Source organism: Thamnophis elegans, chromosome 5 (assembly GCF_009769535.1).
Source record: "Thamnophis elegans isolate rThaEle1 chromosome 5, rThaEle1.pri, whole genome shotgun sequence".
Lineage (NCBI taxonomy): Eukaryota > Metazoa > Chordata > Lepidosauria > Squamata > Colubridae > Thamnophis > Thamnophis elegans.
Window position 1 is genome coordinate 65,039,939 of NC_045545.1, and position 21,622 is coordinate 65,061,560.

General features: G+C 36.9%; 1 protein-coding gene across 2 annotated transcripts; it reads left to right on the plus strand.

Annotated features, from left to right (window-relative positions):
• Positions 1 to 823: 823 nt before the first annotated feature.
• ERGIC3 (ERGIC and golgi 3) lies at positions 824 to 20,754 on the plus strand. Of its 2 annotated transcripts, none has more exons than XM_032218171.1 (13): positions 824 to 1,071; positions 4,017 to 4,087; positions 5,532 to 5,619; positions 6,733 to 6,819; positions 7,756 to 7,849; positions 10,768 to 10,933; positions 11,447 to 11,504; positions 16,308 to 16,339; positions 16,989 to 17,085; positions 18,781 to 18,845; positions 19,393 to 19,529; positions 19,848 to 19,903; positions 20,306 to 20,754. In XM_032218171.1, the coding sequence occupies exons 1-13, from the start codon at positions 984 to 986 to the stop codon at positions 20,383 to 20,385; spliced, it is 1,119 nt and encodes a 372-aa protein (XP_032074062.1). In that variant the 5' UTR covers positions 824 to 983; the 3' UTR covers positions 20,386 to 20,754. The 2 variants fall into 2 exon arrangements, with proteins under 2 accessions (XP_032074062.1, XP_032074061.1); XM_032218170.1 differs by having other exon boundaries at positions 826 to 1,071; positions 6,733 to 6,852.
• Positions 20,755 to 21,622: the final 868 nt, after the last annotated feature.

A 21,622-nucleotide genomic window follows, 5' to 3' on the forward strand; every position in this document is an offset into this window, starting at 1 on the left:
GTTTCAGTGTCCTGGGGTCATATAATCACCTTTTGACAAAGTCAAATGGGGAAACCAGATTCACTTATGCTACTAACTTATCAGCTGCAGTTATTCACTTAAGAACTGTGGCAAGAAAGGTGGTATAATGGGCTTAGTGACCAAAGTTACAATGGCATTGAAAAAAGTGACCGATGACCATTTTTCACACTTAGCGACCATTTTCACACTTAGCAACCGTTGCAGCATCCTCATGGTCACATGATCAAAATTTTGATGTTTGGCAACAGTTACAATTTATATTTGTAAATTGTAGTTATGTTGAAATAAAAAAAAATATTACAATACTATTTTTGCATTGTATGAAAATTTTTGTTGCTCCGTAAAATTTTTTAATCAAGTCCCCCCCCCTTTCCCCAGGTCACAGGTGTCCCTCTTTACCAATCTGAAAATCTGGTCACCTTATACTAACTGAACTGGGTATTTCAGGGCCCAGATGACCACCACTATAAACGTGCCTGGGGGCTGCTTGAGACTTGCAAATGGAAGGAGAAAAACCTTCATGCTAGTATATCATATATAAACTGGCGGAATGATTAGAAAGAAGGTAGTTTATAACCATCCTGAAGATTCATTCGAACGCCCCCATGTCCAAACCTCTCTGAACATTAGAAACAAAACCATATAACGTTTTCTCTCACACACACACTCACACACTCACACACACACACACACACACACACACACACACACAGACAGACAGACAGACAGACAGACCGGGGTTAGACCAAAGCTTCGCCGTTGCGCAACCCAGGACGTCAATTTATTTAAGGTCCTCAAAATTGCTCCGTTTTGGCGGGACGGAAACAACCCACCGAAATCAGGCTTTCAATTCTGAGAGAAAGCCACTACCTGTCGCCGCCCCCCTTGATAACTAACGGAGGGCGGGGCGAGGGCCGGAAGTTCGTCGTGTCTTCTGGTTCGTGGGTGGGGGAGTGTCCATCATGGAGTCGCTCTGGAGGCTGAAGCGGTTCGATGCCTTCCCCAAGACGCTTGAAGATTTTCGGGTGAAGACCTGTGGCGGCGCTTTCGGTGAGGGACCGCCGGCTGCCCGAGGACTACAGGACTCAAGAGGGCTGCGGTTGGGAGGGAGACAAGCGGGGCGCCTCTTGGGGAGATCCTTGCTAGTTGAAAGCGGTCCTAAGTTGAGGCATCTAGGGTTTGTTGCACATGCAAGCAGATAGGATCAGCGTAATGTTTCACGTGTGAACGGAAAAGAGTTTGGCGCATCTGTTATCGTTTGGTCTTGGCGATTGTTTGTGAAGTTGGATCTTTTCGCAGCTTGGTGATATTGTGATATTGAAAAGTATCGAGGCTGCTGAACTTAAATGTGATTTTTCTTCTGTGTTGTGTTTTCCTACCTAACGTTTTCTCAATGCCCGCAACAGCATCAATTACGAAGGCAGTATGTGTTGTTATGTGTGCATTGAATGTGTATGTGAGGAAATCGTTTAAAGAAAATCCAGCCTAGGCAGTTAGTGTTTCCATTTCTTTAAAAGGCAAATTAGTCTTTAAGAATGCACAGAATAGCCAGGATTGTGAAGTGATTGCTTGGTACAGCTTTGGTACCACTTGCTGGTAAGGAACCTAAATGTATTTTTGTAGCAATCTAATGAGCTGTTGACTCTCTTGAGAAGAAAAAAATCAGACTCAGTAAACCATCTTATTCATGGTACTTTCTCCAGTCTAGAACCATATGGTAGATTGGATTTGTTTTGCACTTGGATCTTTCAGCCTTTGCCAGATGTTCTGCGTCATTTAATACTCAGTAAAAATCCAATGACTTCTATTGAGGACTGGTAAAAGGAGTCAAATTATCTTATTATGGCTTTCTTTATCATTGCTTATTTTTATTAAAGTACAGTAATCTATACTCTTTTAAAGTAATACAAAGATGAGACAAAGAATCAGAATTAATCTTCCAGAGAAAATGAATGGATGCTTTTTGGTGATTCCATTGCTTGTTTAAAATTTAAATGTTCTGAAATATAACATCTCAAAAGTATTTTAAATAGTTTAAAATATATATGAAGCAATACATAATCTCTTTTAGGAGTATTTCTTTTTGCTATATAGTGCTTGCCATAATTTGTTTTTCACTTGTATTGATCCAAGCTTTTTCTGAGCCTTTTGCTTCCCAGGATTCAGCACCACTCCTTTAACTATGTGCTTATAGATAGGAAACAATAGTAGAAATTTTAATTAAAGCAGCTTTCTGGAATCTGAAAAAAAATGAAATATATGCATTGCTTTTTAAGCATCCCTTTGAAAAGGCAAGTTGATTGCTGCTGGCAATGTTCAGCTGTCCTCTGGGACCTCTTTGAGGCTCAGAACACATTCACCAGATTGCATATCAAAAGTCAACAAGATGAAGGAAGACTTTAAAGAAAGCTTGCATCCTTCTTGGAAGAAAATGATTTCAGCCTTCCACAGAGAATGAACATTTGCATGCAAAAGTCATAATAATATCTTATAAATAATCATATAAAATATGTATTTTATTGTATAGCTTTTAAAAATTATGGCGAGAATAATGGGTGGTTGTTTAATATATGAATATTTAACACTATTATTGAAGAAAAATGAATATTACCTAATATCCCCCCCACCCCCACTTTTTTAAAGGTTTTGAAAAACTAAGAAGGGACTTTTCCCCTGATTTTTTTATGTTGTTGGTATAGTTAGTAAAAGCATTGCACCATATTGCATTTGAATAACATAAACATGTTTGTTTTACCAAATGATCCTGCATTAGGAAGTTTCATCAGGCATTTACTTTTCCACATGCAGCTGGAGTACAATATATATTTTTCATGTGTTTTTGCATGCATTGTTTCTATGAATATAATATTTGTATATAAAAAGTTTCATACAATGAATTAATTTTCACCAATATAGCAAAAGTCAGTCAGGTTATATGGTACTGCAGTCTAAGACTAGTTAGTTTAATTATTGCTTGGATTGGTTCATCATTCAAATTTTAATATTGATTCAAAAAAGCTTTCTTTAAAAGGTTTGGGGGGGGGAATGCTAATTTGTTGTACCTAAAACAGCTGTTATGTTGTCAGCTACATTTTTATGGACTAGAACTCTGGTGTCAAACTGGCAATCTATGGGCTGGATGCATCATACACAGGCCACACCCACTCCAGCTTCGCGAATGGGAAAAATGAAACGTCAAGTGACAGCAATGTGACGCGGCGAGTTTGACACCCATGGACTAGATGGATACCTTTGTATTTTTAATAAAAAGATGGTGTTGAATCCTTTTCTCTCAACAAGAAGTTCCATAGAGGCTGATTAGTTTCCTGAGAAATCTTCCCATTTTCATGCATTTTGATAGTGCTGGGTATTTTAACTAGAGGCACTAGGTGATCTGCAGAGGGCCTAGGCAGTTCCTCCAGATGATTCCCTGCATGGTTTCTTGAGTAAGCCAAACATGCTTCTAGTGTTGCTTTCTTAAAAGGTATATGCATTTTTATTTCCAGTCAGGGAAGCCCTGGTGAGGGCCCCTGTTGGTATCCCATATGTTTATAGCACAGATAGAAATATGCAAAAATTGTTAGGGAGATGATGATGATGATTTGCAACCCAAAATCACTGAGAGTGAATTAGGCAGCCATTTAAATTTTCTTGAATCAATAAAAAAATGATCAACCTTGCATGCTGCTCAACTCTAAAAGATTTTGGTTGGCTCACAACAAAGACATTACAATAAAATCAGTAACATATACATGGCTGTTCGGTGATAGAGCAAATGCTTTGTGATGCAGAGCACTTCAGGCTCAGTTCCTGGTATTTCGGTAGAATGCGAAAGATGTGTTTGAAATTATAGGACAACTGTCTGTTGGTATAGATGGATCATTGATCTGTCCAGTTAAATACTTTACAGCTTCTATGCTCAAATGTTAATACAATGATCAATGTATGAGCTTTAAGATAATGACAACATGTAACTTTCCTTTCTTCATATACAGTGACTGTAATCAGTGGACTCATTATGTTCTTCCTGTTCTTCTCAGAGCTCCAGTACTATCTTACAAAAGAGGTAAAAGAATCTGTTTCTTTCTTCTTGTCCTAGGATACACATTTCTGAATGTAAACATTTGATTTTCTCACATGTTCTTTAGAAGCAGATACTGCATTAGATATGACCAAATGGATTCAAAGTTCCCTGCTTGCCCTATGAAATCTAGGCAGCTATGCGCCAGTTATTGTCTTTCAGGCTAATTTATCCTACAAGATGTCTCAAAAAAAACAAAAGGTAGATCAAATACACCATTCTGAAAGTGGAATAAAATAGTAAACGTTACTTTTATGGTCCATTTTGAGGACTTATACAAGCAGAAAGTGTACATTTAATAATATATTTTAAAAGCTTGCTATATATTTACATTGAAATTGGTCTATTTGTATTATACATTTTATTAAAATTAATGTAGTTGAAGTCATTAACTGCTATTCTCCCATTGCATTTTTTTTGGCTTGCCTCTTTTGCCCTCATCTAATCAAAGGAAATATATGCTGACTCTCTGTAAACCGCTTAGAGAGGCCTGAAGTCTACTGTTATTGCTATTGCTATAAAAATATTACTTAAGGTTCCTACCTTCTACCTTAATATGACTATTGTGCCTCAGCAGGATTTTCCTTTTCTTTACAACAGGTGCCTTGAAAGATAAAAATTGTGTGTCTCCTACTCACTATATTGTAGTATGCTTCAGCTGAATTCGTTACCTTATTGTCCTCCAGAGATATTGGGCTACAGCTCTGAGGAGTCCAAAATATTGACTCTGCTGACTGGTCTTTATGGGACCAGTCCAAAATCAATTCCTTTGCTTTAGATTTCCAAAATCCACAACTAGTCCTCTTTAGTTTTTTGAATATGGATGCTGAGAAGCAATCTTGTTTTCAAGCCACTGAAGCAAATTTCAAAAACTCCTGATGAATTTTTTATTTATTCATTTACTCAATTTTAATATGACAGAAAATATCAAAAATCTCTTTTGGGTCTCACCTTTTTTAAATTCTCATGGTGTCTGGCTTAAAATTATCCCATTAAATCAGGTGGGCCATAAAGTTGGGATTGTAGGATTGTCCTCACTAAATAAAGCAGCCGTGTGATATCATGCTAAGCAATGGTCTCAGTTGCCAATATGTGAGACAGTTATTCCTTGAATACTTTTCAAGGTATAGTAAAAACAGCAATAAAATATAACATAAAATGGCAGCATTAAAACTCCTGGAAAAACAACCATATTTCAAGTCTGCTTCTAAACTTAAATAAAGAAACTTGCTTTAAATCTAGTGGTAATTTGTTCACTAATATGAGCCTTGTCATGGAGAAATCTGATTGGCGCTTGATGTCAAACATATCCCATTGTGTCCCATTGATTGAAGAGGGCAGTAAAAATGTATGGGAAAAAGTGATTCTGTAAGTGGTTTGGGTCTAAGCTACAAATGATTTTTTGCTTGTTTATTTTCTTTATCTTTAGATTCACCCAGAATTATATGTTGATAAATCAAGGGGAGATAAGCTACGGATAAATATAGACATTGCTTTTCCACATATGCCATGTGCTTGTGAGTAAAGGGTATTGAATTTCGATTTTTAGTTAATTGAAATGATGTAAAATGGACACTCCTTGGCTTCACATAGTATTTTATAATATTTTAATTAATCTTCTAAGGAATAAGTGTCTGGAACCTCTGCAAAGTAAAGTAAGATTTTACCTAAAATTAAAATTTTAAAAGTAAGGTTTTACTTAAAAGCCAGTACAGTCCTAGACTGCTTTAACAGAAGGATAAAACGAAGATCACACAAAGTGTTAGTACTACTTTATAATGCCTTATTACACCACACTTGCATCCAGTTTAGCTCACCATGATTAAAAAGATTGAGACTCTAAAAAGTGCAGAGAAGAACAAGAAAGATGACTAGGAGACTGGAGACTAAAACATATGAAGAACATTTGCAGGAATTGGGTATGTCTAGTTTAACAAAAAGAAGGACTAGGGTGACATGACAGCAGTGTTCCAATATCTCAGGGCCTGCCACAAAGGAGAAAGAGTCAATCTATTTTCCTGAAACACTTGAAGGCAGCAGAACAAGAAGCAATGGATGGAAACTAATCAAGAAGAGAACCAACCTAATCCTAACAATTAGAACAATTAATCAGTAGAATAATTTGCCTCCAGAAATTGTAGGTGCTCCAAAACTGGAAAGTTTTAAGAAGAGATTGGACAGCCATTTTTCTGAAATGGTATTGGGTTTCCTGCCTGAGCAGGGGGTTGGATTAGAAGACCTCCAAGGTCTCTTCCAACTCAGTTATTCTGTTAAGATGGATGCTGATTACAAGGTAGTAGATTGAACTGGTAAAAGGAAGTACTACACTTAAGAGTTCAGACATAAACAACAGTTAGATATAAGTAAATGTTGTTTAACTTGTGCCATGCATCCTTTTTTAATTTTCAATAACGTATTAGTATTGATTCAGAATTCTTCCCTTATATCTTAGCTAGTATGATTATGGTTCTACATTGATTTTTGATTATCCAGTCTTCTAATTGCTATAGTTTTCAAGAAAACTTCAGTGTTCTTGTTAATGGCCCAATAGATATGTTGTGTACTATAATTGTGTACTATAATTGTCTCACAAACATCGGTTTGGAATAGTCCTTGTTTGTTACTTACAGATTTAAGCATTGATGCAATGGATGTGGCTGGAGAGCAACAATTAGATGTTGAACATAATCTCTTCAAACAACGCTTGGATAAAGATGGCAAGCATGTGACTCCAGAAGCAGAAAGACATGGTAGAATAGATATACTGTTCCAGTGTGGGAGCAGTATTGCAGACAAGATGGTAACACTGGGTTTAGTTTCATGACATCTGATTTTCAGGGTATAAAAGTGACAGACTGGCATAAGTTTCTATTGTGGCCAGATATTCGGTACAACTAATAGAGATGGACCAATATTAAGAGCCATGGTGGTGCAGTAATTAGCATGCAGCATTGCAGGCTAATTCTGCTGACTGCCGATTGTCAGCGGTTTGGCAGTTCAATTCTCACTGGCTCAAGGTTGACTCAGCCTTCCATCCTTTCGAGGTCGGTAAATGAGGACCCAGATTATTGGGGGCAATATGCTGACTCTGTAGACCGCTTAGAGAGGGCTGTAAAGCACTATGAAGCGGTATATAAGTCTAAGTGCTATTGCTATTAATGATGTTTAAGTATGCTCTACACCAGGGGTGGCAAACTCGATTTCATTGAGGGCTGCATCAGGATTGTGCTTGACCTCGGGGGTCCAGGGTGGGTGTGACCAGGGTGGGAGAGGACAGCTCAACATCACTTGTGTTGAGGGTGCCTGTGGTAGCCCCAGCACTCTGTCAACGAAAACGGGCTCTTGAGCTCTATTTTCGGCTGCAATAGCCTCCTGCAGCCCTCTGCCAGTGAAAATGGATCTTGGGAGGGCTGAGAGCTCTATTTTCACTGGCAGAGGGTTGCAGGAGGCCGTGGCAGTTGAAAATGGAGCTTGGGAGCAACGGCAGAAGCACCGCAGGCCAGTCCTTCACTGTTTCCCGGGTGGCCCCGCGGCCCAGATCTAAGTATCCCACAGGCCAGATCTGGTCGCTGGGCCTTGAGTTTGACACCCCTGCTCTACACTGATATACTTAGTCATACATTATTTTTACAGTTTTTATGTCTTTGTTTCAGAATTAGGAAAAGAAGAGGAACTTTTCTTTGATCCAAATTCATTAGATCCTGAACGCTGTGAAAGCTGTTATGGAGCAGAATCTGAAGATATCAAGTATGTTTTACTTTTCTTTCTATGACTTGGAAGAAAGAAAATGATTTTTTTTGCGGGGGGAACTGCAGAGCGATGCCATTTTCTGAATTTACTAAGAAGAATTAAACTTATGGTCGTTCGTAGTTTTGTTGATATTCTTCCATGTTTTCTTGCCTAAAACATCATATGGGTTTATTGGGCTTTTCATTATTAATAGAGAGTAGGGAATGGATTTCAGTGAACTTTTTCTAGTAATAGCAGAGAGATTGAATTTGAAATTAGTGGAAGTTTCAGCCACTTAATTTGGGTTTGGATTGAATCGCTGGTTTCACTCCACGGTAAACCCTTATTAGGTCCCAAGGCAGATAGCATTGAAAACTGTGCAATAGTTTTGTCTGAAACAAAGCTACTTATTTATTTTTATTTATTTGTTTTGCCAAGTGTTTATAAGATAATAGATATAAGTACATAGAAGTTTATGAATACATGAAATGGATACGAATAAATGGGGTTGTTAGGACAGGGTTGGTAGGCACGTTGGTGCGCTTATGCACGGCCCTTACAGACCTCTTAGGAATGGGGTGAGGTTAACAGTAGACAGTTTAAGGTTACAGTTGTGGGGGTTTGGGGAAGAAACCACAGGTAATGCATTCCAGGCATTGAACATTCTGTTGCTGAAGTATTTTCTGCAACTGAGTTTGGTATGGTTTACCTTAAGTTTGTATCTATTGTGAGCTCTTGTATTGTTGTGGTTGAAGCAAGTACCATATTTTTTGGAGTATAAGACGCACCAAGGTTTTGACGAGGCAAATTTTAAAAAAGTTTTTGTACTCTGCAGACCTCCCAAAAACAGTCCATTTTTCGTAAAAATGGGCCCATTTGTTTTTTTAAAAAGGCATGAATAGCCTTTAGGAGGCTTATAGAGTGCTCCTGGGTGCTGGGGGGGGGCCAAAATTGATTAAAAAACAGTGCATTTTTCACTCTTTTTTGCCCTCCCCAGCCCCCAGGAGCACTCTATAAGCCTCCTAAAGGCTCTGCACAGCCATTTTGGTGAAGGAGGAGGGGTTTCAGGAGGCCAAAAATGCTGTATTCAGTGGATAAGACATACTCAGATTTTCAGCCTCTTTTTTGAGCTAAAAAGGTGTGTCTTATACTTTGAAAAATACAGTAGTCATTGAAAGGTAGAACATTGTAGTATTTATAATTTTATGTACTACGCTTAAGTCAGACCGAAGGTGGCATAGTTCTAAGTTGTCTGAGTGGAAGTCTTTTATTGCATTATTTTCTTAGGAAAATTACTTGAAGATATTTGTAATACCTACAAATTGTTAATTGCAACAATAACTTACTATATTTATGCTATATCCCAAATATGGTCCCATATCCCCTGTAAGTTAGCAGATGCGAAGTCTGCTGCGTTCCTGGGAGCATGAAACATTTCTGTTTAATTCCTCATCTGGAAATCTAATAGATTCTATTCACTCTGTAGGAGCACTTGCCATAGGATTCTAAGCTACCGTATTTTTCAGAACATAAGATGCACCCTTTTCCCTCAAAAAAGAGGCTGAAAATCTGGGTGCGTCTTATACACTGAATACAGCATTTTTTGCCTCCTGAAACCCTCCCCCCTTCACCAAAATGGCTGTGCATAGCTTGTAGGAGGCTTTCAGAGAGTTCCTGGGGGCTGGGGAGGGTAGAAATGAGCAAAAAAGGGCTGTTTTTTGCTCCCCCAGCCCCCGGGAGCACTCTATAAGCTTCCTAATGTCCTTTTTTTTTTTTTTTTTTACAAAAAATGGGCCCGTTTTCGTGAAAAATGGGCCATTTTTGCTTGTTTTTGCCTCGCCCCCCCCCCTCCAGGAACACTCTACAAGCCTCCTAAGGGCTATTCATGCCCTTTTTTGGGAGGAAAAAATACCAGGCCCATTTTTGCGAAAAAGGGACGTTTTTTGGGAGGTTTACAGAGTGCAAAACCTTTTTCAAAAAAAAATTTGCTTCTTCAAAACCTTGGTGCGTCTTATACTCCCAAAAATACAGTATATTGTTCCTCAGACAATCAGCAAAGTGTGTTAAGACCTTTCAAATGCTTTCTACTGAGCCAGGAATAATCATGAAATTCCAAACTATCCAAAGCTCTTTGTCATGCCTATAATATTTATTTGGATGCTCAGGCCCATCAATCCAAAGTCTCTGCCCCATACATTATTTCAGCATATATTTACTCCTATAACCTGCTTTGGAAAACAGTTGTTGTATTGGTGTCATATTATCTGTCTCCAGTCATTACCCAAGTGCAGGTAGTCCTCGACTTACAACAATTCATTTAAAGTTACAACATCACTGAAAAAAAGTGATTTATGACTGTTTTCACGCTTACGACCAGCATCCCCATGATCACATGATCAAAATTCAGACGCTTGGCAGTTAAGTCATATTTATGACGGTTGCAGTATCCCAGAATCACATGATCCCCTTTAGAGACCTTCTGACAAGCAAAGTCAATAGGGAAACCAGATTCACCTAACAACCATTACTAACTTAACAACTGCAGTGATTCACTTAACTACTGTGGCAGGAAAGGTCATAAAATGGGGCAAAGCTCTGTTAAAAAATGTCTTCATTAACAACAGAAATGTTGGGCTCAATTCTGGTCATAAATTGAGGACTAACCTGTACTACTGTGATGGCTTTCTTAACTTTTTCTGTCTCTCCCAGTTTACATACACTTTGGAAATGCCATGGCATACATCTAGCAGTCTATCTAACATTACTTTCACACAGATCTTTCTTACAGGAGTATGAACTTTCTGCAAAAAAAACACACCTGACAATCATAATGTTTAGGCTTTGTAATGCTGCTGTATGTGAGAGCAGCAAACTATAGCAAAATCCCCCCCCCCCCCATTTCTAATGAATGTGTTATGCGTGTTGTTTTCTGGTAGATGCTGCAATAATTGTGATGATGTGAGGGAAGCATACAGGCGTCGAGGGTGGGCCTTCAAGAATCCAGATACTATAGAGCAATGCAAGAGAGAAGGATTTAGCGAGAAAATGCAGGAGCAAAAAAATGAGGGATGCAAAGTATATGGATTTTTAGAGGTCAATAAAGTAAGTATGGCAATTTTTATCACTGTTCCGCATTGGCATTTCACTCAGTATAAAAGGTTAATCGTGCTAAGTAGAAGTTTAGTATACTTCTAGCAGTTCATTTAGTGACCATTCAAAGTTACAAGAGCATTTTAAAGAGTGGTTTATGACCATTTTTCACACTTAGGATCGTTGTAGCATCCCCATGGTCACATGATCAAAATTCAGATGCTTAGCAACTGGTCCTATTTATGACAGTTGCTATGTCCACGGGTTATGTGATAACCTGTTGCCACCTTCTGACAAGCTAAATCAAGCCAGATTAACTTAACAATCAAGTGTGACCTGGACAGAACATCACATAACTTTAGCCATCTGTTCAGATTCCATTTCAGACAAAGGTATATTGTACTCCTTTTCAATATTCAAATGAGACGGATTTTCTTAATTTAAAAAGACATACTTTTCAAATCTGCTACTGCTTTTTGGTATAGGGAACTATATAATTGAATGAAATCTCAATTTCTCTAACAGGTAGCTGGCAATTTTCACTTTGCACCAGGAAAAAGCTTTCAACAGTCTCATGTTCATGGTAAAGTAACATATGCATTGAATATCTTACAAACTTCCCTGCCTCTTCCCTTAAATTTTAGGATACATTGATTGATTGATGGTGCTTATATATTATCAGTCCAGTTACTGCACAATAGGTGTCATGAACTTTAACAGTATAACTAATATAGCATTCCTAGAGTGTAGAATTAGCAAGAGGAAATATTTCAAAAGTACTGTTTCTTGAGAAGAAAAAGGTTGTAATATCCAAGGTTGTGTGTATGTACACACACACATACACACAACATACGCAGATAGTTTCTCATCATTTCCTTGTACTGGAAATGCTACAAGTACAATTTTAAAGGCATTCAAGATGATATGATCATCTGTTTCCTGTTGCAGGACTGATTTAATAAAATATGTTTTCAACATATAAAAATAAAATATCAACATACATAACATTCAGTACACTTTAGATCAAATAAACGTTGGATATTTGAGACTGAAAAATTCAAATGTAATTTAAAGTAAGAAACATTAGATTTCTCATTTAAAAATCTTCAGATACTCAGCAATTTTATTGCAGCTGTGGCCCTGTATTGCTGTGTCATTTCCTTTTCTTATGTGGCACTTGAGACTTTCTACATGCACCTGTAGATCTTATTGGTTGGATTGTGAGCTAAAACTGAATAAATAACCTTACCCTCTTCAAGAGGAAGGAGGACATTGGCTTCTGCCCAAAGCTTGAAAATTTACTTCAATAAACTATGTATAATAATCCCTTGAAAGTTGAGTCAAAGTCTGTGTTAGCTACTCTCCATTATAGTTTTTCATTCTTATGTGGAAAGTCTCTTTGGTAGTACTTTATTCATTTTTCTGATGTTTGACATGGTTAATTCCAATTGCCTGCAAAAGGTATAAGATCTCAGTCAAAAGTATTTAGTTCTTTCTTTGTGTTCTAAGAATTTATTTTCTAAAAAGAATTAAGTCAAAATACACTGAATAGGATAGCACCTCTGTAAATTTATCATTTATTATCTGTTACATGCAGTCCTAACTGAATTAGGTAATGTTGAAACATTTGGAAATATTCATGCATGCTGTTGAAATTAAAGTCTTGTTGATTTATTTTATTTGCTAATTCTGTGGTGTTTATAATAAAGGGGACTAATTTCTCCTGTTAAGGCTTGATAATACTTAAGGATTTGATCAAACTGAGGATGATATTAGATATAGCATTTTTGATTCAAGGACTTGGGAATGGACATTATATGGCTATGATGTTCCATTAAAATATTGAGGTGGTTTTGCTGACAATTCTGTTCTTAAAAAACAATTTCCCTGAACATTTAGAGGATGTACTCTTACTTATCCTTTCTAATCGATTGAACAAATTTTCTTATACAAGTTGTATATATGTATATGAACTAGTAAGACATCCTTCAAATTTTCTGTAGAAGATATATAAAGGGCAGAGATAACACCATTGCAAAGTTAGCAAACATGGTTTTGAAGAAGACAGGATTTATAATAAACAATGATTTAAGGTAAACTTTGTAGAAGCATCAACGTTATCAGTTTTCAACTCCTCACACTGCATCATGTTCCAAGAGGAATAAATTAGAATTTTTATAAAGCCTATATATCAGAAGTAATTGATGCCTATCATTCCTAGAATTGGCAGGTTTATCCCATAAACCTAACTCTCAATATAAAATAAAATCTTTAAAAATGAAACAAGTATGTTAATTTTTATGTTGGTATGGTTGGTTTGGTAGAATGTGGCTTTATGCTTTGTAGGTTTTGTGTTTTTATAGTGCATTGAAATTGAGCTGATTTATTTGTGCATGTTTTAGTACCTTGCTGATGTTCAATGTCAGAGTGCAAGTTTAGATGCAGGTTCTGTCAGCTTGTTTATTGAAACGCAATAGTGCTTTTCTTTTTTTTTTCTTTTGATATTGTAGTGTAATAAAGTTATTTATTTAAAAACAAGTGGTCTGGTGGTTAAAATGTCCAATGGTGATGATGTTAATTTGTACTCTTGGTGGTGGTAGTTATTGTACAGCAACAATCCACTGCTTTTTATGTTTTTCTTTTGCTTTGAAAGAGAGAATTTTCTTGCATGTAAGAAGCAAGGGCCAGTAATGGTTACTTTAATCATTCATAATTTAATCATTCATAATTATTACTTCATCCTTCCAGACCTTTAGCATCAGCAAGATATTACTGTACTTGGCTGACCACAGAAAATCACATTAGAGTAGCGTTTTCTTCTTTCTTTTTGATATGGGAAAGAGAAAAGTTGTTTGTACTTTGTCATAAATTGACAACAGGCCTCTTAGTATAAGTAATGTCCATCAATTGCATTATTTGAGTTTTATGTGCCTCAAAACCTCAGAACATTTTAAGCTTGAAAATGATTGACAGTTTAGTGCTGGATGATGTTTCATCCTTAAGTTAGATGGCATGCTACTGAGGAAGAGCCAGAGTTATTTTTGCCATTTTGCGTTTGTGATACAATTACATTAAAGCCCTTGGGATAGTTAGTTGCTGATGCTGCCATGCAGGAAAAGAACATCTGAAACAGCAAAGAGAAAATTACAGTGGGAAATGTGGAAAGTAAGAAGCATGGCCATGGGAAAGCTGATCATAGTGAAATTGCACCCCGACATTTCAGTGATTAGAGAATCAAATGGACTGAAATTGGACACTTTAAATCAAGTGTTTTTATTTATTTATTTAATAAATCAAATGCTGTCTATTTTGCTATCCAAGTGGCTCTGGGCAGTTTACAATATAGTACGATTATACTATTTAGTGTTCAGAGCACAAATAATGAAATTGTGGCCTTGTTTTCAAGTCAGGGAAAATATAGCAAAGATCATCCTTGAGTACAATGCAGCCAGTATCTAAATAATATCAATTAAATTTTGCAGACAACCGTTTAATATGACAGCTAGGCAGCCACTGATGCAGAAATAGGGGCTGACAGGTTTCATAGTCAAATTCCATCGGAAAATGATTGAAAATGCAAGCAAGATGTGTTGTGCTTAGATCCAGAAATGCCAGTGTTTGAAATAGTAGCTAGCCAAATATTCTCAGGAAGAGAAGTGAAGCAGGAGAACTACTTTCAGTTTTTGCCACTGCAGTGGTTTCTTCATTACACCATATCGATACAAGGAAATGGAAGAACTCAGTTTTAACAGCAAAGATGTAGCTGGAAGCTTTGCAACAGATCATGAACTGCTCATGTGCAAGTTCTAAGTCAAGCTAACTCAGAAGAATAAGTCAAACAGTTTCCAAAATATGATCTGGGGCATATACCCACTGTTTTCAAGGAGAACATCAGGAATCACTTCGAAGTCCTGAACCTTATTAACAGGGAACCAGAAGAACTCCGAAATAAAATCAAGGAAACTTCCAACCTCAAACTGATATGCTGAAGAGGTGAAAGGTGGAAGGAATGTATTGAAATTCTGATATGACAAATATGTCAATATCCTAGATACCTATTTACAACAACAACAGTAAAAAAAATTACATATAGCCAACATGAAACGTTCCAGTGGAGCAGGGGTTGCCACAAAGTAGAGGGAGTCAAGCTATTCTCCAAAGCATCTAAGGGAAAGAAAGAAGCAATGGATGGAAACTAATCAAGTAGAGAAACAATCTAGAACTAAGAAGAAATTTCCTGACAGTTAAACAGTTAATCAGTGGAACAACTAGCCTCCAGAAACTGTAAATGCTCCAACACTGGAAGTTTTTAAGAAGAGATTGAAAAAACATTTGAAATGGTATAGGGTTTCCTGCCGAAGCAGGGGGTTGGGCTAGAAGATCCCCAAGGTCCCTTCCAACTGTGTAATTCTAGCATTCTGAATGGGGTTGTGTTGCCCAGTCATGAAATAGAATTTTTCTTGTTTTATGCACATTCTATTTTATAGACCATTGAAACCAGTTTCACACACATTTTAAAAATATGTTTCAAATACCTTATACTTTGCACGTAGCTAAATACCATTTTTCAACTAAGCATGGATAGAAATTCTTGCTATAAATGGCAGACATCTAGCATGGTCTCTGCATATACGTACAGTATTTATGTTTGATACTGCATAATGTGAGGCAATAATTTTGAAAATAAAACATTATTTATGATTTTCCAAATGTGGCTTCAGTTAGATATTACCTTTGCATTTCATCTTTCTGCTTAGTTGGATACATTCTTCTATATTGCCTTGATCAAATCCTTAAGAGTTTATGTTACAGTAATGTTTCATGAGTTTAGTTGCTAAATGGAATGTTTAAACAATTTATATCTAAATATTCCTTTATATTTCTTTAAGATCCTTGATATTAAAGAGGAATGTTTAATCAGGTATTTGGTAGAACCTGATTAAATAAAGAACCTGCTTTCTGAAATCAGTAATTTACAGAATAATTTACAGAATAATTACAGAATAATAAAGTTGGGATAAATTCATGGGGAAAAAAAATTCTTTTTAATTTATTCTGAGTGAGTTTAGGCATCAGTGTAGGCATACTTTTAACAGTAAAAAGATTATGAAATTGCTGAGAAGACAGCTTAGGGTTGTAATGGAAGATTTAAAAAGATTTATGTGTGCATTTGCTACCGAGGAGCTATTTATTTAATTTAGTTATTTAAATTAAATTATTTAAGTTATTTATTTAAGCTATTCCAGTTTAAGAGTGTATCATGATCTTTACTTGTAAATGCCGATTCTAAAAAATTCAATTTTTAGATTTTTTAAAAAAATGCATAATTGTCTCATACAAAAAAGGCTTGCTCCAGTAACTTTATGTGTTGTCTGTCTTTTTGCAGTTCATGATCTTCAGAGTTATGGACTTGACAATGTAAGTTCCCTAAGAGAGCTTGTATCTGACCTTTCTATTGACATTGGAAGGGATAAGAGATCTACCAGTTGTGCACATGTAGATAATTTGTCATATATTACTGTGGCATCTGAAGAGAATAACAACAATATAGCTAGGAGGAATAAAAATATTCTATTTAAAATTGTTGTAGAGTTCATTATGCAATGCAGTCATGCTTTAAAAAAAATTCCACTCCCCTTTTGCTAGAATTGTTGTTTTCTTTGATAGAGGACATAGCTCACTGAGCACAAACAACTTATGTCTTTCTTAATGGCTGTTGTTCCCAGGAGGGAGTACAGATGTATAATTGCTGGGGGAGAGTTGCACTGCTTCTGCCCTTGGGTAATGTACACACAAGAACACAGAAAAGAAAAAATATTAGCAGTTCTGACCTGGCATAAACTGGCACAGGTGCTAAACACTTGTTGTTCCAAGCCACAAAAAGGGAAGCCTGTAAAATGTATGTGTGTGCCTAGGCACTGGCTGGGAACTGATGAATAACAAGAGTCATATTTCATCCATGATATGAAATGGTACCAGTATTGTGAATGGCCTCCAGCCTGTTCCATCCTTGCTTTTTCTGCAACTCCTTGACATTTTGGGACTTTGGTTTCTTTGCTTGTTTCAGATAAACATAACACATATTATCAGGCATCTTTCATTTGGGAAGGATTATCCAGGTCTTGTGAACCCACTTGACGGAACCGTTGTCACAGCTCATCAAGGTATTGGTTTGAAGCAGCCTTTCAGTCTAAACTGGTAAATAAAGGTGACAACCAGCACAACATTTGTTTACCATTTATTGGGTACTTAAGTAAAATAGATTTGGCTAAACTAATCGTTTTAATTATAAAATGGAGCTTGGTAACTTTTTAGCAGAGCCAATGCAACTTTCCCTCCGTTTTGTATTTCAGACTAAGGAATATAGGCCTAATGGAACCATATCCTTGCTTCTTTCTCCATGTTTTCATTAGCAGTGTGAATAGAGTTAGGTGCTAATTTCTTGGTCTTCTTTACAGTATCATGTTTTAATTTCTTTTAACTGCTTCAATTTGTTTGAAGGGGACAGCAACAAAAAGAGAGGAGTTTACTTTAAGGAAGGACTCCTGGCCTCAACCTCTCATTTTACTCTCTTCACATGTCAACTTAGTTTTATTAATTGCAGATCCAAGTTGCAATAATAAAAATAATTTTATGATTGAGAGCCTGCTGAAATTCATAAAAATTCATAAAACACCACCTCTAAAATGGCTGGTACTAATCGATTTCAAATTCCTGCTGAATCCTAAGTCATTGTTTTAAGATTCTTGAAGTTTTAAAATTTCTTGAGGTTTTCTCCATAGATCCAGCTTTTAACTTTTTGATAGTTGTGTGCAATTACAAGCCACTTCCTCTTCTGAAAAACACTTTTGAGATGTGTAAAACGACACTGTTTTGCACATTCCTAGTTTTTAGATGTCCACAGTAGGTGGCAGCACCTACAAATCTTGGCTTATCAGTGGAAAACTAAGCAAGATCATACCTGATCAGTACTTGGGTCTGAGGTTATAAATAAACTCAGGATCTGAGAAGTCTTAAAACATCCAGGAAGAAAGTGGCTACATAAATATTCCCACATAATCTTCAGGAATCTATGTTAATAATTAATTCTGGAGGAAAACCTGGATTTTTCCTCGCTTCAGACAGCAATGTAATAAGATGTGTGGTCTTTTTTAACATTGAATAGAGTTTCACAAGCTGTGTGAAGAGAATGGGAAGGTGATCCTGGTGGATTTCATACCCAGATCTATTAATGCCTACCAAATTACTGGTTGAGTTCTATTGAAGTCAATTTTGGTTACTTATACTTGGCACGAGCTATTCTGTGCATGAGGGAATTGGTGCTCCAGCCCATAGAAAAATGTTTCTGGTTGGGTTTGAGTCCTTGTATGTAACAATGGAGGTGGGGTTGTTCCAGATACAGTGGCCCAGAATGCATTTTCCAGTTAGAAATGGTTTGAGGAGGAAAAGGGGAAAAGTCACTCTTGGATTTCTGTGCCTATAATGTATGTCTACATCCTTGGCAGTGAGGGATTTCCTTTGCAGTGGGATGTGCAAACACTGATGGCAATTGTGATTGTTGCAGGGAAGGAGGGAAGGAAAAGTGTTTGGTGATAGGGTGGCTGACAATATAGATGCAATGAAAACTGGGGTGATGCAAACCAGCTTTGTTATACCCTGTAAAATCACTTTGGGATTTCTCCCAATTTTATGTCATCCTGAAGTTGGAACAACCACAGTGTTTTGGTTTTTTTTCTGCTGAACCACATTTAATCCAAAACAATCCAGCAGAGTCATTAGACACCATACAGTATTTGTACTGGGTTTAAAACACAGCATATTTTCTATTTTACCCATTATGATTTTATTTTGTCTTTTAGCTTCGATGATGTTCCAGTATTTTGTAAAAGTAGTCCCCACAGTATACATGAAAGTTGATGGTGAGGTAAGAGCTGAATATTATCTTTTCTTTAAATAGTTTTGTTTAAATTTGGTTAAATTCAGCATTAGATGAGCAGTCTTTTATTCAGATTCTATTATTGTTCTCTCTTCCTTTTACATATCCCCCAAAATCTGTTGTGAGAAACGCAGGTGGAGAGGTTACAGGATGAAAGAGAGTTCAGATTTTCATCAGAGTCCTTTCTGGGGGGGAAGTAATCTGCTATATTTAATTGGGAGTGAAGAGATAGCATTCATAAATACAAAATAGAAAATTACGAGCAATTCTACATATTTTGTTTTTAAGCCATGAATAGCAGGCCTAGAAGCTTCCAAAATATGAATCAGATATTTTTGAAAGGAGAAAGTTGGATTTCAGGTCACTGTTACTATGGTTGCAGTCTCCTTGCATACATAAAGGAGAAATGAGTGACATGGACTTCAGAATGCTTCCACCTGAAGAATACGCAAAGCCATACGCAGTTAGCTGCATTTTTCTTTTCTTCAGTTTGGATGATGCCTGACCCTAATCAACTATTTTAACATTTTTGTAGATGGTGAGGACAAATCAATTTTCAGTAACAAGGCATGAAAAAATAGCGAATGGACTAATTGGAGATCAAGGCCTACCTGGTGTGTTTGTACTGTATGAGCTTTCCCCAATGATGGTGAAATTAACAGAGAAGCACAGGTGAGAGATTCTCAACATTAGCTGAGTGTGAAGCAAAAAAACAGCTCATTTCCCCCCCCACCCCGATGAAATTTCATTGAATGTGTCTATAGAAGCCATGCGAAGTGTGTGATGCATAGAAATAGATACTAAATGCCACTTTTTGAAATAGAATCAACATATCCAGATTGATCTGACTATGTTTCTGACTTTTGTCTGCCTATAAATGTAAATGTAATTAATGAAATAGCTTTAATAAAATAATTTTCTTTCTGATTTTGATTTTTGCCTTCAGAATGTAAATATATATTAATCTGAGGAATGTTTTTCCAAACCCAGGTCCTTTACACATTTTCTCACAGGCGTCTGTGCCATTATTGGAGGAGTATTTACAGGTAACTGGATTTTTGTGTTCAAAAATTTAAATAGATTTCTATTCATTTTGAATCTAAAATTAGTTTGTAAATGTTCTGATCAGTACATCATACTTTCGGGGCATTTTCAAATCAGTTCTGCTACAAGGTTTCAGAATTACCATTAGGAATGGACGTAAAATGATAAATAGGGAAAATTTGTCAGTTGCTATTATTAATATTTGTAGCTTCTACTTGCTATACAGCTTTTGAAAAAGTATAACTCATGATTGATTCAACAAGATTAATTTGACATGGTTAAGAGTGTATTATACCATAACAATAGAATTTAGAAAGAATGCCAGTGGAGTTCTTTTTGTTTTATGGCAATATTGCAGATTTTTTCTTTTTTATATGACTGACCTTCCTTTTCCTCTTTTTCAGTTGCAGGACTCATTGATTCTTTGATCTATCATTCAGCTCGAGCCATTCAGAAGAAAATTGAACTTGGAAAAACTACATAGATTAGTATCTACAAACCTTCCTAAAAGACTTGAAGAAATGAAAAATAACCCTAACATCAATGTCCAATATGAATGTGCCAAGTGAAGATCATTGGAACTTTGAGAAGAGACTGACATTCCAGTTCCTGGGACAAGGGATTAAATTTAAACATCAATGTTTGTGGCTGTTAAAACATTTCTGTTTTAATATTCACATTAATCTGTTGGCATATATTTTCAATTTCTATATTCCAAAAGAAAGTGTCATCCAGAATATAGATCACAAGAACTTCTATATGTCTAAAACTAGTTATTTCTAATTTAATTTGTATTTAGTGATACTGTAAATTGTGTGGTTGAAATAAATTCTCAGGAAAATGTTTTACTAAAGTGAAGTGGTAATTTACTTTTTTAAAGCTTGTTTATGTAGTATCAAGAGTTGTTATATCCAAAAATATTCCTTATAGCAGCCATTTTTCCCTATTCACTGTTACATAATACTTTAATTCTAACCCCAGTTTGCAATAGGTCACATGTTTAGGAATTCATTTTCTAAACTTGATTAGAATATTCGCACAATACAGAGTGAAGTTATTGGCTCCTGTCTCACACCTCTTTTTCCCAATGCCTCCTATATTTATTAGTAGCTCATTCTTCATCTCGCTTTCCAGCTGACGGAAGAATCCTATTAATCTTTGTGATGATTGATCAGGTAAGGCGATTATTTATGGTTGTGATAATGTTTGTTTATTGTTAGGGTAATATGATCTATTGAATTTATGCCTACTCTAGGCCAAATATTTTGGACCCTAAAGTACAAATTGTTTCCTCGCTGGTTTCCACTCCATCTTGAGGATATATGTCAACTGTACCCGTGGCACGACAAAACCGCGCTACGCAAAATAGCGGAGATTAAATCGTGTCACTAAAGTCGCGACATCACCGCGGGGACAACAGCGCGGCGACAGAAGGGCGTTCTACATACTTCGTTCTTTCCCTCCAAAGGTAGCCCTCCTCCTCCAGCTGACAGCGGCAGCGGGCACGGGGCAAAGTGGGCTGCCCAGCAGCAGCAGCCTGCGGGAAGGGTCCAGCACAGCCACGGGGGGCAGCAGGAAGCCTGCGGGGGGCCCGAGCAGGGCCGCCGATGCTGGTGGCGGAGGAGGACGCAGCAGCGGCGGCGGCTGAGGCTCTCCCGGGGCCGGCGAAGCGGGCTTGCCCGGCAGAGGCAGGCCGCCCTCTTCTTCCTCAACAACATCTC

Bases quoted from the DNA above. Each gene is read 5' to 3' on its own strand.
- ERGIC3 (XM_032218170.1), top strand. From the start codon at position 984: ATGGAGTCGCTCTGGAGGCTGAAGCGGTTCGATGCCTTCCCCAAGACG. The intron at 16,340-16,988 runs GTAAGTTCCCTA...TGCTTGTTTCAG, and splicing joins AGAGTTATGGACTTGACAAT to ATAAACATAACACATATTAT. The intron at 19,904-20,305 runs GTAACTGGATTT...CCTCTTTTTCAG, and splicing joins TATTGGAGGAGTATTTACAG to TTGCAGGACTCATTGATTCT.